The following is an 18,560-nucleotide window of genomic DNA, read 5'->3' as shown; positions in this document are numbered from 1 at the left end:
CCGGGCTGCATCGCAGTCTCCCGTGCCACTCGGTCTGCTAACGCATTCCCTTCTCCAACTTTATCAACTACTTTCCTATGCGCACTACACTTAACAATGGCAATTTTCTTCGGGTATGTCAATGCAGTTAGAAGATTGTGGACTAACTCCCCATGCATTATCTGTACCCCATGTGACGTTAGAAACCCTCTCTCCTTCCAGAGTAGGCCGAAATCGTGCGCTACTCCGAAGGCATAGCGGCTATCTGTGTAAACATTCACACACAATCCTGTACTGAGCTCACACGCTCGTGTTAACGCTATCAGTTCCGCTGCTTGAGCTGATTTCTGTGGTATGCGTGCTGTCTCCACTATCGTCCGCAACGTGGTAATTGCATACGCTGCTGAAGCCGTACCATCTGGTAGCTTCAGACATGATCCATCTACCCACAATTCTCCATCTACCTCTGAAAAGGGCGTATCCTGGAGATCAATACGACCCTTTGTTTGTTCCTCAGTCACAAGAATACAATCATGCGCTTTCTGCGCCTCAGGCTGGGTCTCGGGGTATGGCAACAATGTGGCCGGGTTTAACGTTACGCACCTTTTCAGCGTAATATGAGGAGCCAAAAGCGTCAGCTCATATCCCGTTAAACGGGCACTGGTCAAATGCTGCGTCTTTGTTTGATTAAGCAGGGCATCCACAGCATGGGGAACTAACACCAACAATGTGTGGGACAACACAATTCCTTCACTTTGGCGTATTGACACAGCTGTCGCCGCTACCGAGCGAAAACACCCTGGTAATGCTCGGGCGACAGGATCAAGCACAGCCGAAAAGTATGCACAAGGGCGCTGCTTGTCGCCGTGCATCTGTACTAAGACTGACAATGCACATCCATCTTTCTCATGCACATACAACGAAAAGGGTTTTGTATAATCAGGGGTCCCTAACACTGGTGCTGAACAAAGGGCCTGTCGCAATTGCTGAAAAGCAGCATCACACTCATCTGACCAAGGGATTGGGATAGGCGTGTCTTTTGTCAAGAGCGCTAGTAATGGCTTAGCTATGTGTGAAAACCCCAATATCCACTGTCTACAAAAAGAAACGAGGCCCAAAAATGCACGCACATCCTTCTGCGTGGATGGCCTCGGTGTGTCCAAGATTACTTGGATACGATCTGGTGTGAGTGCACGCCCCTCCTTAGACAAAAGGTGACCCAAATAAGTCACCTTTGGTCTACAGAATTGCAATTTCTTCCTAGAGACCTTGTGATTGTGGGAGGCTAAAAAGGAAAGTAAGGCTATCGTGCTTTTCTCGCACAACTCCAGGGTGTCAGCCGCCAACAGGATGTCATCGACATATTGAATGAGGGCGACCCCCTCGAGTAAGGCAAAGGAATCCAACTGTCGCTTCAAAGCCTGACTATAGATACTAGGGCTTTCTGTATAGCCTTGGGGAATTCTACAAAAACGATAAGATCTATTGTTTAATGTAAACCCAAAAAGAAATCGGCTATCAGGGTGAATGGGAATAGAAAAGAAGGCATTTTTCAAATCAATCACTGAGAACACGGTCGCCGTAGGCGGGACCAAGGTAAGCAACGTCGTGATATCGGAAACCACCGGGTACTGAGGTATCACGATCTTGTTTACCTCCCTCAAATCAATTATGAACCGATAGACCTTTGCATCCGTGTCCTTTTTCAGAATAGGGAGAATCGGACTGTTACAGATATTATAGGGAACTTCTTCCACTACTCCTACTGCGATCAAATCCTGCACAATCTGTATGAGAGCTTCCTCGCCCTCCTGGGAAATACGATACTGTGGGAGGCGTGGTAGCACCGCCCCCTCCTGGACACTAATGTGGACCGGAGGAATCACCATTTGTCCCACATCTGTGTCCGAAGTCGCCCATAAAGCTCGGGGGAGGGTAGCCAACAACGCATCCTCTGATATCGTACACATCCGCCCAGACCGGGGGTAGTTGTCATTCAAGATCACCCTCACACCCTCAGGGGAGCAGCGGATTGTAGCCCTAAAGTACTTTAACATATCAAGGCCCATAATGTTATCCGGTGTATACGGAGCAAGCAGAAACGGACAAGGCGCAGAAAAACAATCAACTTTAAATGCAAGGGGCTGTGAAAGAGGGCTTCGGGAGAGTGTACCGTCAAACCCTACCGATGTAACCATTGAGCCGGATGGGGGAGCCCCCGGAACCAAGTACCTAGACAATGCACTACGTGTCGCTCCTGTATCCACGAGGAACTGATCAGTAGAACCTAAAACCTCAGCCGATACATAAGGACCCGTCTGATCGACCGGCACCTCAACTGATTCAGACCCCCATCCAACGCATTCCTATGCATGCTGAGGATCATGATATCCCGAGTGATCGATGTCCGATACATGATACTGATGCTGGCGATCGAAAACGTTTGAGCTATCTCGGTGCTGTCCAGCAGTGTCGAAACGGACATTATCGTTAGAATTCCCTCTAAAGTTCGAGAAGCCCCCTCTACCTCTCTGGCCACCCGGAGTGTGCCCCTGCCGCGAAGCACGCAATGCTGGGCACTCCCTGGCCCAATGGCCCAACTGCTTACAGTACGCACATTGGTTCTTATTCAAATCAGATCGGCCCGAAGGGGGACCATAAGCTCCGCCCCTTCCCCTATTATTATTACCCCGGCGGGGCGGGCCATATACTTGTGCTAACATCACTTTGGTTTTGAGATCTTTCGATTTCTTCTCCTCCTGGCCCTTCGCCTCGTGCTCCTGACGCTCATAATACTGAGCGATGGTCAGAAGGGCCGTCGGTGTCGCGGAGGACCAAGAACTCTCACTCGCTTTTAACCGGGCCGCAACTGCCGGCAGCAGATTGGCCACATATTTGTCCGCGAAAAGGTGGCGGCCTGTGTCGTCGGTAAGCGACTGGCCACTAAAGTCATGGAACGTTTCTTCGAAGCGCGTGAAGAAATCTGCAACTGACTCATCAACTTTCTGCTTACATGCCGCTAACATATTCCAGTCAATCTTTTTAGGGGGGATTATTGTTTTCAATTTAGCCACAATAGCAGCAGGGAGATCTAGAATATTCTGGGGTGGTTTCTGTGCAGGCTTCCGCTCCCTATCCTCATCCTCAAGGTCAGACCACCGGGCCTTGAAGGCAACCGCATCATCTACCTTCCGGACAGAGCGCCACGTATCCGGCGGTAGGATAAGGCCAAAGAACAGGTCTATATCCGCTAAGGTCATAATGCAAGAATTCAAGGCCCCCTCGACTTCTTCATAGAAGGCCGCTGGATTCTTGCGGGGGTCAGGCAGCGCATTCTTTAATGCCATAACATCGGCCCTATGCCATGGAGTATAAACCCAATTATATACAAAATATCCCCTTGCATCGGCGGAGTTAACATCCGAGCTAGTCCCTGCTCCCTTAGGAGGAACATACAAAGGTGCCGCCTCTCGCATCGGTTTAGCATGCACTACATTATCCTTATCTGACTGGGAGGTGGATAGGTGGCCCCCTGCCGCAACTGAATCCGACCGCTTCTCCTCCTCCGCTCGTTGGCGTGCTTTCTCTCGAAGGGCCAGCACCTCGTCCCGCAAGGCGAACAGCCGCCGAGCCGCCTCAGGAGCCTTAGAGGGAGAAAAAGCACCGTTACGTATTGCTCTGGCATCCGAAGACACTTCGTCAGGCTCAAAAACATGAGAATATTTTCGGAAAGCATTAATCACTTCGTCCGCGAAATGACCCAGAAAATACACTTTATCTCTCTCCTGCCATGGCCCCCAAATTTGAAATAATTCCTCCATGGATACCTTGCCTTTGAGCGCACGGAAGGAAATTTGCCGAAGCTCAGCCATTTGCTCGGCCGGCAGCATGGACCGTGTGTCTACCTTACCCGAAGCCGGGTCAGAATCTTGCGGCCGCGGAGCGGATGCGCCAACATAAGGGGGCGGAGAGCGATCTAGCAAATAAAAATCATCATCAGGATTATTAAGGACAGGATAAAGCGGCTGGCGAACAACATATTGACCCGAAACTTGTAGCCTACGCTCTTTCTCTTGTCTATCCGTCTGCTCTTTGTCCTCCCGACGCTTCGCTTCCTGCGCTCGCACATGATCATTCTTCCGTTGCTCTTTATCAAACAGCGCTTTCTCACGCTTCTCTCGCTCACGCACTTCCTTCACCCATAATCGCACACACTCAAACATATCCTGACGAGCACGTCGCTTACACATACACTGTTCCGCATACTCAATCTTACGTATATCAAACGATCCATACAAAGGCCATCGCAACTCAGGATCCTTCCTAGTATATTTCCTCCATAACGTGCTGTACATTATGGAAGAAAGACCATGCTTCACATACATATCTCTATTAGGAGTCCCTTCTGGGGGAGCTGGAGCAGATTCCTCGAGGTTCAACCGGTTACCCAAACAGCAGCACCACTTACGGAGTGCGCTAAAAGCAGGCATGCTAGGAATAATGCAAAATATGCAGTATTATCAAGAAAAATGGCACTTAATCGTTGCGCCGTTCCAAGTTTACACAGCTCCGGAGAAATTTCTCCACATTACCTGCCTATATGTGTTGCAACGCATATATTTTTCACAAAGACAAATTCAAAATATGACTAGTCACCATCAATCAAACTCAAATAGCCAGACCAGGCTTCAAAACTCGGAGCAAGTACCGTACAACGGTTCTTACCAATCAAGAGTCCAGGTTCCAACTGCCAAGCTCCACAATCGCCCAAACGGCTCTCACGGCAGGACCGACAGAAGAGGTCTCAGTCGATGACCGGCGCCACCCAGACGGTCAGCTCGGAAGGGAAGGAGGAAAAACCTCGGGATGCCAGGGCTAAGACGCCGCTGGCAGTGATCACGTCCCCGGCCAAACTCCTCACCTTCGTCGCGACCAGTCCTTCGAGCATCCGAGTCGCCGATGAGCCCCACGTGACGGGCGCCAATTGATGAATACAAGCCCCAGCTAGGCCCGCAAGAGACAAGGGTTCGCTCTTCTGTAACGAAATCTATAAGGAAGTTGGCACGGAAACTGCAAAGTACAAAAACAACGTTTATTAACCCTTAAGGGTGGTCCTACAATCCACACAACACTCTTCAGTATTGCAAGGAGTAGCACACAGAACTTGCGTACACAGTCCCCTTTTATACACAACAGAGGGGCTCATGAGTGGGTGGATACCACATGAAGTCGAAGAACATTACCATTTAGGGTCATTCTCGATACTGAATCAATACATGGGCGGAGCTAACACACTCCTTAGGCCCGTAAAAACACATGGTCAAGCAAAGCTAATTATAACAGATGTGGTCAAGTCTGGGCATGCGCCAGATGGACAAGAGGGCTATTTATAAACTGTTGCTAGGCAGATTACAAGAGCAACTAACACAGAGGTCGGACTCTCCTCGTGGTGAACACATGGCAGCATGTCAATACAAAATGGAGTCCGGACTTCGGCCAACATAAGGAGGAAAACACGATTAAAGGGGAAGCATTAATGTTTTCAGTAAATGCTTAATCACATTCTGCTTTAATTTACAACACTGTGACCTTGACTGGGTGGCCACAGGTATTGTCTGTCCTGGTTGCACAGCAGCTGTAATGGCTGTGATTGTCACAGGAGCCAGGACAGGGGTGGCCATAGTTGATGGTAGAATGGGGACATAGGGGTCTTGTGAGTTCACAGATGTTTCTAAAGGGGACAGGACTATGCTGCTTGTATTATGTCTATTACCTTGATGGAGAATGGTATATGTAAGGTGCAGGCCACACAAATTCAAATGGCCTGGCTGCTCTTTCAGATATTCTTCTTTCAACAGAAGAGCTGCTCCCCTCCCTAAATATTTCTTTCATGTCACCCAGGAAAAGCCGATATGAGTATCTATTTAAGAGTCATTGATGGATAAAACAGGCGCACCGGGGGTGCTCCACTCTAAAATGAAAGAACAATAGATCAAAACCCATCCTGTTCTTGAGGCAACCTCCTAAGCGTTGTGTAAAGCGCATAATCTGCTGAAAGTGGATGTGGGTTTACACATTAGAGCACCTTTGTGGGTCAATGGCAGAGTTCAGATAGACATCCAAGAACCTGTATGGACGGACTTTGTCTGTGGAGTACTTTACATTGACCATCTGATAAGAGACGGCAGGATCTTATCGTTTGAGGAAGCCCGTGCCTCCTCCAACCTGATACCAAAATAATCTTGGAGATTTTATCAGTTATCACACTTTCTAAAAGCCAGCCTTGGAAATGTGCGCATTACTCCACTGACTTCTCACGTGAGAACCTACTTACTACAATAGGGATTCTACAAGGGAGAGGTCTCCGGACTTTGTGTACTCCTAATAAACTCCATCGTCTCTCTCCTTAAAGAATGGTGGCCTATCAACTTTCACCAGAGTACACAGAGTAGAATTGGTCCGAACTTTCTCACACAACATGACAAGTCACCGTGGGAGGCTCAACTTAAATTAGTTTAATTCAAGGTTCTGCACAGATGGCACTATTCACTGTTCCGATTACATTACAGCAGGTAGAGCAAGCAGGGATCTCTATTGTCTCCTCTTGCTGGAGATGTGGCTCAGCAGATGGGAATATTCCATACATAATATGTCAATGTCAGTCAATAAGATCATAGTGGCAGGAGGTGTGAGCAGAGTTATGTACTTGTGCTGGGATGACTGGGGCTCTAAGAGGCGCAAGAGTGCTGCTCCATGAGTTCTCCTGTTATCCAGAACTTTTTCAGCAATTGGGCCATTCAATCAATCAATCAAGAAATTTGTATAGCGCGCTACTCACCCGGAGGGTCTCAAGGCGCTTGGGGGGGGGGAGGTCTGTTACTGCTCGAACAGCCAGGTCTTGAGTTGCTTCCTGAAGGAGAGGTGGTCTTGGGTCAGATGAAGGTGGATGGGGAGGGAGTTCCACATCTTGGCTGCCAGGTAGGAGAAGGATCTTCCTCCCATGGTGGCTTTTCGGATGCGTGGAACGGCGGCGAGGGCGTGGCTGGTCGATCGTAGCTGACGGGTGGGAGTGTAGAATGTCAGGCGGTTGTTGAGGTACCTGGGGCCCAGGTCGTGGAGGGCCTTGTGTGCGTGGGTGAGGAGTCGGAACGTGATTCTCTTGCTGATGGGGAGCCAGTGGAGATCTCTCAGGTGTCCGGAGATGTGGCTGTGTCGGGGGATGTCCAGGATGAGTTGTGCGGAGGCGTTCTGGATGCGTTGGAGTCTTTTCTGAAGTTTGGTTGTGGTTCCGGTGTAGAGGGTGTTCCCGTAGTCCAGTCGGCTGGTGACGAGGGCCTGGGTGACCGTCTTCCTGGTTTCGGTGGGGATCCAACGGAAGATCTTACGGAGCATCCGAGGATGAGGACTTCCGTCTTGTCTGAGTTCAGTTTCAGGCGGCTGTTCATCATCCATTCGGCTACGTCTTTCATCCCTTCGTGTAGGTTGGTTCTGGCGGTGGCTGGGTCGTTGGTGAGGGAGAGGATCAGCTGGGTGTCGTCGGCGTAGGAGATGATGTTGAGGTTGTGTTGGCGTGCGATGGCTGCGAGGGGGCTCATGTAGACGTTGAAGAGGGTGGGGCTGAGTGATGATCCTTGTGGTACGCCGCAGATGACTTCGGTGGCCTCGGATCTGAACGGGGGGAGACGGACTCTCTGGGTTCTTCCTGCGAGGAACGAGATGATCCATTGGTGTGCTGCTGCAATGGCAGTCACAAAACAATGCTTCCTCCAACACTGAAAAAACTGCCTGACTACCTATAATTGATGTTTGGTTTAGGGGAATGTTCCTTATTGCAGTGTACGAACGTATCATTTATAAATTGGAAGATTGCCTCCCTCTGTTCTACGAGATTTGGCGCAATTTCTAGCGACCTCGTCGCTAAAAGTCTGAATACCCCTAGCGGCATCTAACACTCAACATAGTGATGGACTGAGGCTTGAAGGCCAAAGAAGGGTGAGAGGGTCCCTTTATGTCTAACCAGTAAAAAGACCGAGGTTAAATTTAGGAGGGAAAATACTTTTAATGGACGCAAAAGGTTTAGTTTAGATGAGAAAAAAGGATGTTTATGGAGGCAAAAATGAGGCCAAAGTTTAAGTTTAGGCGGGAAAAAGGACCAGTGGCGTCTCCTCCGATAATTTTATTTTTCAGTATGGGCTGAGTTATTGTGGGACATGCTTGTGGCACAGGGAGAGGAGTGGTTTGCACACTCCAAGTGCGCATGACTGCTTGGCTGGACGTCTTGGCCCAGCCAAACAGTCATGCACACTTTGCATGTTCCCCACCAGGCTGCATTACACAGCCTGGCGGGGAACATACCCAGTCTCCCATTCCCCATTTGAGTGTCGAACTGCGGCACTCAGACCAATCACAACCCATTGGGATTGGCTTAGGGGAGGAAGCCTGGGTGCTTCCTGTTTCCAGAAGCTGAGGAGAGACGCGGGGTAAGCAGGGACCAAGACGGCAGCCGGCAAAAGGTAAGTGCTCTTTTTTTTTTGTTCCTGTGACTTAAAAAGACTTTTTATGGAGGCAATAAGGAAGCAAAAGGTTAAGTTTAGGCAGGAAAAAAGACTGTTCATGGAGGCATAAAAGAGGCAACAAGGTTGAGTTTAGGTGGGAAAAAATCTTTTTCTGAAGCCAAACAGTTAAGTTTAGGCAGAAAAAAGACTTTACAGAGGCAAAACGGAGGCAAAAGTTAATATTTAGAAAGGAAAAAAGACTTTTTATGGAGGCAAAAGGTTAAGTTTAGGTGGGATAAAAGACCTTATGGAGGCAAAAAGGAGGCAAAAGGTAAGTTTTGGTCAGAAAAAAGACAGAAGGAAAACAGGTTATGGGGAGAGGTTGAGAGCAGCAGTGAGGTGTTTGGTTGACAGCGGTTACAGGTTGAGCGGTAGCTCAGACTGCAGCATCGAGGGGAGCTGGCCCAGGGACCTGCTCCCCTGCTGATGTATAGAATTATTTAAAATGTATTTGGTTTTGTTTTCATTAGAATCAAACATTACATTGATTTGTAATTTCAAAATAGCATATCTTAAATATTTTATAATGTAATAATAAATATGTACTATTTTAATATTTTGTAACATGAAATTATATTTATTTCTGTTTTTAACTATTTTAAACAATTACATTTAAAAATAATTCCTGTAGGGTTTTATTTTAATTCCCTACCTCTATTATTTTATATATTGCTGGTGGTTGACCATGAGCAGTGCTGGGCTTACTACTGTTTTTTCAGTTATAACTTACACTGATTTTTTGACTGAGTAAAAAGTGCCAAAGTTCCTCAAAAATGTAAATGACTCAAAAGTGAATGTTACATTTCTGGATCAGACACTATGAGGGTTATGTCAATGTCGGACACAGGAAACAGGACTGATCGACCTCCTGTCAGCCATCCCGACTGCCTAATCACAATGCGACCGCACACGGTGCGGTCGCTTTCCCGTTCCTCTATTGGAGCTTGTGTTACGGCTGTAAACCGGCCATAACTCAAGCTCCCATAGAGAAATGGGAGTCTGTGTTTATCCCTGCCACCCGTGGCAGGCACCTCAAGGTGCCTGCCGCAGGGTGCAGGAATCAACAAGAGTGCCCCCTCGGCCTCCAAATGGAGGCCGAAAACAGAAGGGGACCCTGCCAGTGGCCCCCAAACACGCTTTCCGACAGGGTTTCCATGTCGGAAAGGCCGACATAGAAACCCTGTTGGAAACCGTGCATTGTAATCCTAAAGGCGGAAACGCCTTCCATTTGAAATATGGGCCGGATTTTGACTGGCAGACGGGCTTCTGGAGCCCATCGGAAGCCACCTGGAATGACAGGACGGTTTCATTTCAGACCGGCTGTAACATAATCAGCCGGTCAGAATTAAAAACAACGATGAGTGTTGGAAAGCCTTCGACCTGAGAACTCATCGTAATCAGCCCCTACATTTTCAGGTTACAATGAGGTGCAATGTTTGCACAAATATGTAGCTCAGCATTTGCCACAAATGTCATATCATTTTTATAAGTGCACAAAGAGACCAAAGAGGTGACTGTGACCGACAATCTAATGCTGACTTTTTTTAAAAGCTCTAGCACAGTGGTGCTCAAAAGGCTCAGCAGTGAAAAAGGTTAAAGTCTTAGTTACCTTTAAGACCTTCCCTCTCCAATCTCACCCACCTATACATGACCCAAAATAACTCAGGAACAGAACAGGGTATTGCATCTCTACACACTCCTGGGGTTCTTCCAATATGAGCCTACTACAGAACATAAAACATGCTGCATATTGTAAAGAAGCAGATTCTTTGCATTCCAAGAGACCCCCTCACTAGAGTACAAGCCACACTGGAGCCAACTAGTGCAGTACTGTTCCCTGATCATGAAAATCCTGCATTATAATATTTTCAATGTGCCACACTATGAAAGAGGGAGATTTAGATTTTGCTGGACAGGGTACTCTGACGCAAATGCAACGAAGAACCCAGTCACTAAAAGTTAGGTCCACCCTCCCTAAATAAGGTCAAGAGGACTGTCAACTTTCCATCAACCATTCCCTGTTGACTACCCCAATGGCTAGCTACCTCCAAAGGTGTGACAAACTAGGGGCTATCAGAGTAGAGCCATCAAACCGCCCACTCTATTTAAAGTAGACGGATGTATTTTTCTGCCTGTCACTGCCAGGGAAACCCTGGTGTTGAGGGACAGAAAAACAAATAGTGACCCATCCAATCTCTGGGAGAATACTCCATGTTGTGGGGATCATTACGTTTTTCTTTTGAAAAACAAATTATGATAAAAGAATGGAGAATGGCCATAAACGCCAACAGTGACGCCCCCCAAACGTGCTGTACTTTGACTTGAAAAGCCAAGGCCTAAATCTGGCCATAAGTACCTAACTAAAGTAATCATCCTCCTTGAAAGATTAGCCTGAAAAATATTGTATCCAAAACAATATGACAGCAGATTATTGTACACAGACTTGAATGCACTCAGAATATTATTGGGAGTGTATATCACACCAGAATACAGTATAAGTAAGGCTCCCTGTTTTCCGTTTTTACTGATTTTTACAGATAAATACAGACAGAAAACATTCATTTTCTTGTCTGTATTTATTTTTAAATGTGGATAAAAAACGGAAATTGGGTTGCTTTTGGAGTAATTCTCAATACTGTCTGCCATGACTGCCAGGCCAATAGATGTGTGGATTGATAGATAAGGGGGTTAAAAAAGAAAGGAATTTTAGTAAAGAGGCTTTACCAGCAGTAGATATGCCCAAGGTGGATACTGAAATTTGCATATTTTCATAAAAGTGCACTGATTTATGTTCTGCGGTTGTTCAGAGCATTTAAACCTGGCACACATTCAAGCATGAGTGTTTCTTTATTGGTCAAATAAATGTGGAAATATACTAATTTTAGCTTAATTTGTCCAGAAAACCCAAAATAAATATGGATAAATACAAATAAAATTTGCAAAAAATTACTATAGATAAATAAAGATGGAAATGGCAAAAAAAGAAATACCATAAAACTGGGAGCCCTAAGTATAAGATAACTATGAATTAGGGAATTTGTGAAACGACTAGTAGGCCTTTGTAGAACTGACTTAGTAAAGAAGCTCCCTTTAGAAAATAAAGCAGGAATGTGTATGTGCTTTAAGAATCTCACAGTTACATTAAATTTCCCCAGAAGTAGTCACAGGCCAATGACGCCTAGCAAGAGAGAGCGCATCATGCAGTAGCAGGGTTATAATACAACCATACCATTATTGTTTCCAGTGGTACCTGAGATACCAGTTCCTGAGAATTTCTAACTCCTATCAAGAAAAATAGTAGAGCTTGGATGAGCGGGATCTATCTATCTTGAAATCTGCAGCTCACTGAAAAGAGTAATTCTGTAACGATCCAACCTTTTTTACATTGACCAGAAGATGATAATCAGCATTTGCCATTTGCCAGGGAGACTTCCAAATCTGGGCTGCACCGCTACTGTTTCCTAGTGGTACATTTGGCACCTTTTCCACGGACCATTTAACGCCAGTCCTGGCAAGGTAAACAATGTCTACCACAAATCTTTTTCCCAGCAGGGAATCCCAATGCGGTCGTTACAACGACCGTGTTGTGATTCCGCATACCATTACTCCGCAAGTCGGAACAACGACTTGCGGAGGGGGTGGGGGGAAGGTGTTGGATTAAAAAGCCAACACTTTCCCTATTGTCCGCACTGACTGGAGTTGGAATAGTAGTAAATTATACTATTACAACATCCAGCGCCCCCGCTCCGCAAGTCGTTACTCCGACTTGCGGCATAATGGTATGCGGAATCACAACGCGGTCGTTGTAACGACCGCGTTGTGATTCCCTGCCGGGGAAAAGAATGTGTCATAAGAACGTACATTCGTCCTGGCAATATGACAGAGCCTGGAATGGTAGGCGTCATCGTTAATGAAGTCTGCAGCTCACAGAAAATTTACATTTTGTAAATTCAGATTTTTATTCACATAGGCCACCAAGTGGTAATTAGTATTCGCCATTTTCAACTTGAGTCACATTTGAAATGGAGGCCTCTCTACAGTGCTTGACATGTAGATTTGTTAACTAACGTGAAGATGTAAGGAAGGCTATTTTTACATTGCTTGTATTTTGTATGTTTATGGTTTTTACTGACTAATAACAATAAACTAAACTTAAAAGCAGTGCTTGGCATAGCCAGTCCACCCAAAAACAGGACCAGTTCTGTTGACTCTTTATTTTCTGGCTTGTCAGTAGTCATTTCTAAGTTACAGTCTCGACAGATGAAAAGCTATTGGCTGGAAATGCTTACATCTTTTAGGAGCTTCTTACTATGGAAATGACGATGCTCGGAGGGGTATTTATTGCATTTGAATCAAATCACGTGCTCCGTCCGAGCTGCACCCTTTAATTCTACCCTGTCAAACAGGAGTAGCAGCTTGGGACTGAGGTGCTAGATACATCTTTTGAATGCGCCCACTGAATTGAAGGCTGACCTCTACACTGTCTTCTGTTTGTATTTCAGATGTAAAGTGAATGCTGAACCATCTACCTGACGTCCATACAAGATCATTCAGCTGCACTTAGGTTAATGGTGGAGTCACAGACCACACTATTACTGTCATTTTTTTTACAATTGTCATTTTTTCATATCTTTACTTTGACAACGGATGCCTTAAAGAGGTGGCATCTTTTTATTCTCAATTTGGAGAAATGTAGAAGAACATTTTCATATTTATTTGTTTCTAGTTATGTGAGTTTCAGAATTTGCTGTTGTTTGCCTGTCGTTTTGCCAATGGTCTGAGCAGCAAAATACAGGAGGTGAAAATTCATGTAGACTTGTAGACTTCTGACGTCATGGCCATGTAGTACTCTTCCGAGGCCATGCTTTAATCTGGCAACTTCTATGTTTCTCAGGGATGCAAATCTGCAAAATAAAGTGTTTACCAGAAGTGAAATTGTACTACTTGCTTCTCATCGGGTGCATTCTATCATGTGAATAATAGATTCAAAAAAGATTCCTCGCTATGAATATAGAAGCTATCCAAAATTATTTGAGTGTGTGGAACAGTGCTTGGTTTGTAAAAAATTAAGGGGCATATCATCGACAAAGTGTTAAAAAATTATCGCCGCTTTTGCGTCCATTTTCGGACAAAAAGCGACGATAATCTCTGTTATCGCTACTTTCCTTATGCCTGCTTCAAGACTGACTTAGCCATGATATCCTATGGAAGGTGGATATCATGGCTAAGTATGCCTTGCACTATCATCAAGCTATCGCCAAACTTTGTGAGATTATCGCTGGATTTCCAGCGATAATCTCACGTTTGGCAGTTAGCGCTTGGAATTTTATCGCTTTTGAGATAAGCGTTGCTAATAGCACGCTATCTCAGCGATAAAATTCCACGTTACCTGACGATAATTATCCTAGCGCTAAGTGCGCTTAGCGATAATTATCGCCGGGCCTTGATGATATGCCCCTAAGTGCCAAGGCCCTTCTCGGAAGGCCACTGCAGCCTGTACTATGCATTGCCCCTGCCAGTGCTGCCAGTGATAGTGCTAACTTAACACCTAACCATCACACTTCTATAAGTGTGACAATTCAGTCTATATCAGTCCGCACAAAGCTATAATAATGGTGTGAGAGGCTGCTATTATTAATTTTCAATGCTATTTGACTTAATAAACACAGTTGTTATGCACATCTCAGACTGCGTCATCATGTGGTGGACAGTCAATAGAGCCAGTGCTGACAATTAAGTGCCGGTGAAGAGCACCGGAAACCACTGGCTCAAATTAAACACTGGTTTGGAATCAATCTTAGCTGTAAAATAAAAAGCAAGCCAAAAGGCTGCACGAATGTATGTAGACGGTCTTTTAGTTTGCTGTGACACATAGGTAGTGATACAAATAAAGCCCTCCTATTCGCCTTCCAAGTGCTTTTTCTAAACACGTTCAAAGAGCCACTTGCTTGCACTCTGCCTGTCTGACTTTGTTCCTATCCAAACCCCTCATCTTAGGCTGAGAAAGTTGATTGAATAAAGAACAAAATCAAAGAGAAGAAGGAAAGAGAGGATGGAGACGGAGAAAGAAAGAAGAGGGTGTGGCGTTGCGCTGCCAACTTTGGGAAACCAGATTTGATTCTCGGGCATCTCAACATCCTGTTATTCTGGGCAAATCACTTAATCTCCTTGTGCCTAACGAAACAAGCATTGACAAAGCTAATAGGTCTCACCTATTCAGCAGTGAGGGCCTCTGTCCATCCATATATATTAAAGTAAAAAGGAAAGTGCTGGGACACATGCCAGCGTAGACAACGTCATATTGCTTTTTCTTTTAGAATCCATGTTGTACAGCATCCGGCGCTGCTGAAAATATATATTTTTTTAAGTAGTTGAGGGGCATTAATGGATGGGGTGAGGGAGTGTAATAAGTAAAATGAAAGATGTGCGGGGAAGAGGAAGCATCAGACAGGGACCAGGGGAGTGGAATGGAGTAAGAAGAAATAGTACCTCATTCACAGCATGAGCATCGGAGGGGCACTAATAACGTTGAATGAGTCTGTGCTCGGTCTATGCTCCACTGAAAGGAATATAAGTGGCACTTGGCCTGCGCTGGCCAACAAGAAGGCAACAAAGAAGAGTAACACTGAAGCCAACAAATGGTAAGCAATGGGCGGGCTCCAAGCCTTCTAATGTAAGCTCGACCTAAAAATTATGTGTAATGTAACTAGTGCTCATGTAAAGTGCTCCAATACTTTGTGTCATGTTTGCATCAAAAAGATGAGAATGACAGGAGCTGTTAAGAGGCCGACAAAGATTCTGAAACCAACAGTAGCAATAATAAAAATATTAACTGAAAATTCCGTAAAGAAAAATGTCCTCTTTTATTAGCAATAATTTTATTTTGAACATTTCATACACTGTATAAAAATTATAATGGGTGAACCTGGAGAGCCTTCTTCAGAAAATAACAGACTTTTAATGCCTCCGACACACAAATGTCTTTTAAAAAGTAAAAAATGTACTCCTGGTTTTGATTAGAATCTCATCTTTTTGGAGATTCGAAAATACTCCCATAAGTACTTATTGAGAATACTGCAACATTTCATGAGTACTTCGGCTACAAAGCACTTAGGCCCTCATTTACAAGAGGCCTGAACTGCTGGAACATCACTTTTTATGGCAATCCGGTGACGTCATATCTCAATCATATCTATGAGGCGTCGCAAAGCCACCCTGCGTGACTTTGCATGGCTTCATAGGTATGGAGTAAGGCAAGGTAGTGCAAAATGCTGTCTTGCCTTACTCTAAGTCAAGGAGGCATTCCATGGGTGTTGTTGTGGGTGTTCCCACTCAACACCTATGGAAGTTGACACTGCTCCCGATTTACAAAATAACGTAAACCTGGGGCTGCGCCAAAAACATATGCTTTCCCAGAGCAGGCGTAATGAGGAGAAATGTTTTCTTTTCCCCTAGTTTTTTCCTCTTTCTACGTGTGCTGCGTTCTGCAGCACACTTAGATTGATGAAAACGCCTCTCGTGAATGTTTTTGTGCAGGAACGTACCACTGTGTTGTTGTGCAAGTGTGTCATATCAACAACACAGACACCCTTCCACCATGGTGTAAGGGTGCCTGGGTTGGCACTTGGTTGCAAATTGTGCATAGGCACTGGCTGAAAGGACAGGAATGTGCTGTATCTTGCCAATATGGTGCATTCCTGCCCATTTGAATTGGCGTCAGGCACCGCAGCACTTGCGGCGCTGCCCTACACCAATTCTTTGTAAATGAGACTGAAGACTCATCGCAAAAGTAAATTAGCATATATATATATATATATATATATATATATAAATATATTTTCACTGAAAAAAACATAGGTTTCTGGGGCGTTATAGTTAGCTGGACTTTTCACTCGTACAAAAACATTGAAATTCCCCCGTTATAGTTAGTTCAGCTAACTATAACTTGCGCGCCCGCAATGCACTGCTGATGACGTCACATATTACATCACTCATGACATGGTCAGTGACATCACTCATGACATCACTCATGACATCTCAAATGACATCACTGATGACATCATCCAGTAAATGTGTGTTTTTCTGAAAATTACATATGTTTTATATATGTATATCTCAAGGTCGATGGAAGAATAAATGGGTATATAAGTGTCTAAATGGATGATTTGTTTTTGAAAAATTGATTGTATAACTGACTGATTAAGTGTATCTTAGTGAATACATGGCTTAGTGCGTAATGTTTAAATGTGTAAATATCTGTATCAGTCTCTCACTTTGTGTATAAGTGGCTGCATGGGTTGGTGAGTAGCTACATGAGTGTCTATATAGGTTATTAGTTGGTTTTTTGAGTATCAGTATGAGTGTCTGAGTGTCTGTATGGTTCGGTGGGGGGTATTTCATAGTGCATAGGTGCATGAATGAGTGACTCACTGTTTGTATGTGTTTAAGACAGCATGTGTGCAGGACTGTATGGGTGGATGAGTGTGTGCATGGGTGTGTTAGTGAGTGATAGACTGTCTCAATAGTGTCTTTATGAATAACTACATATGTTTTAAACTAGTATATGTGACTATTGGTGTATATAAGTCAGTATATGTGAGAGTGAGAGATTGAAAGAGTTCCTGTATGAATAAGTATGTGTTTCTATAAGTGATTTTTTAAAAGACTAGGGGGCATATGTATGAAAGCAAAAATTAGTCGCAAACGCTGCGAATCGCAAAAAACAGCGTTTGCGACTGATTTTTCGCTATTTCATATGTATGACACATTTCCAAACTGAAAAATAAGAAATCGCTAAATTAGCGATTTCTTAGGCTGCGAAACAAGAAAACTGCGAATTTCCTAGCGAATACCTAATTTGCGATTCCTTAGCGTTGCGAATATCGCTAACAAGAAATCGCTAGCTAAGAAATCGCAAACACATGTATGAAAAAATCGCAAATTGCGATTTTACGAAATTCGCTAATTAAGAAATCGCTATTAACACCAATTGCTTGCAGGTGGTAAACTGGTGCAAGGTACAAAAACCAGCCCACAATGCAACAAACACACCCACAATGGCTGCAATGTACGTGATAGCCAGGAGGCTGCGTATTCGGGCCCTTGCACACAGGAGAATGAGACAGGAACGTATCTTCAGGCTGCGCATCACCCTGTTACAGAACACTGAAGAGGAGATCTATGACAAGTACAGACTGCACCCACAGACCATAATGGACCTGATTGAGGAGCTGAAACCCCACTTGGAGCACCCTACTCGCAGGACACAAACAATTCCCACACATGTGCAGGTCCTGTGCTCCCTGCACCTCCTCGCGTCAGGGAGTTTTCAACGGGTCATAGCGGAGGTTGGTGGTGTGTCACAGAGTGCACTTTCGCGCTTCTTCCATGCCTTCCTAGATGCAATGCTACTGAGGCTCCCACATCACATTTACTTCCCCACCACCCAACAGGCATTACAACAAACGATACTGGACTTCTACCAGATTGCACGTTTCCCCCACGTCATCGGCTGCATTGACGGGACCCATGTGGCCATCACACCCCCAGCAGAAACTGAATATGTCTACAGGAATCGGAAATGCTACCATTCCCTCAACATACAGATTGTGTGCAACGCTAAGTATCACATCACCGACATCGTAGCCAAATACCCCGGCAGTACACATGACTCCTTCATCTTCCGACACAGTGGAATACACAGACGTCTGAGTGCTGGAGAGTTTGGGGAGGGGTACCTGCTCGGTAAATACATTGCACACATCAATACATCCACTACATCACTTGAGGGGGGGGACATTGACTCACCTATTGTGTTTTTTTCCATGCAGGTGACAGTGCCTATGCAGTGCGCGACTTCATCCTGACCCCATACCTGGATCCTGCAAATGCAAGTGAGAGGAGCTACAACAGGGCACACAGATCTACACGCTGTGTCATTGAGCGAACCTTCGGAATCCTGAAGAGCCGCTTCCGGTGCCTGCATAAGAGTGGAGGCGCACTGCAATACAGCCCTGAGACCTGCTG

At 45.2% G+C, this 18,560-nt stretch overlaps 1 protein-coding gene across 2 annotated transcripts in view; it reads left to right on the top strand.

Moving 5' to 3' along the window:
- EMCN (endomucin) overlaps positions 1-13,474 on the top strand; it is a 672,183-nt gene extending 658,709 nt beyond the window's left edge. For both annotated transcript variants that reach the window (XM_085635882.1, XM_085635891.1), the window contains exon 11: positions 13,037-13,474. In XM_085635882.1, the coding sequence (XP_085492008.1) occupies positions 13,037-13,047 (11 nt within the window). In that variant the 3' untranslated portion in view covers positions 13,048-13,474. The remainder of the gene's footprint in view (positions 1-13,036) is intronic.
- Positions 13,475-18,560: the final 5,086 nt, after the last annotated feature.

This window comes from Triturus cristatus, chromosome 2_1 (assembly GCF_964204655.1).
Source record: "Triturus cristatus chromosome 2_1, aTriCri1.1, whole genome shotgun sequence".
Lineage (NCBI taxonomy): Eukaryota > Metazoa > Chordata > Amphibia > Caudata > Salamandridae > Triturus > Triturus cristatus.
Note: the sequence above shows the minus strand (reverse complement) of the source record. Positions and strands in the feature narration are given on the sequence as shown.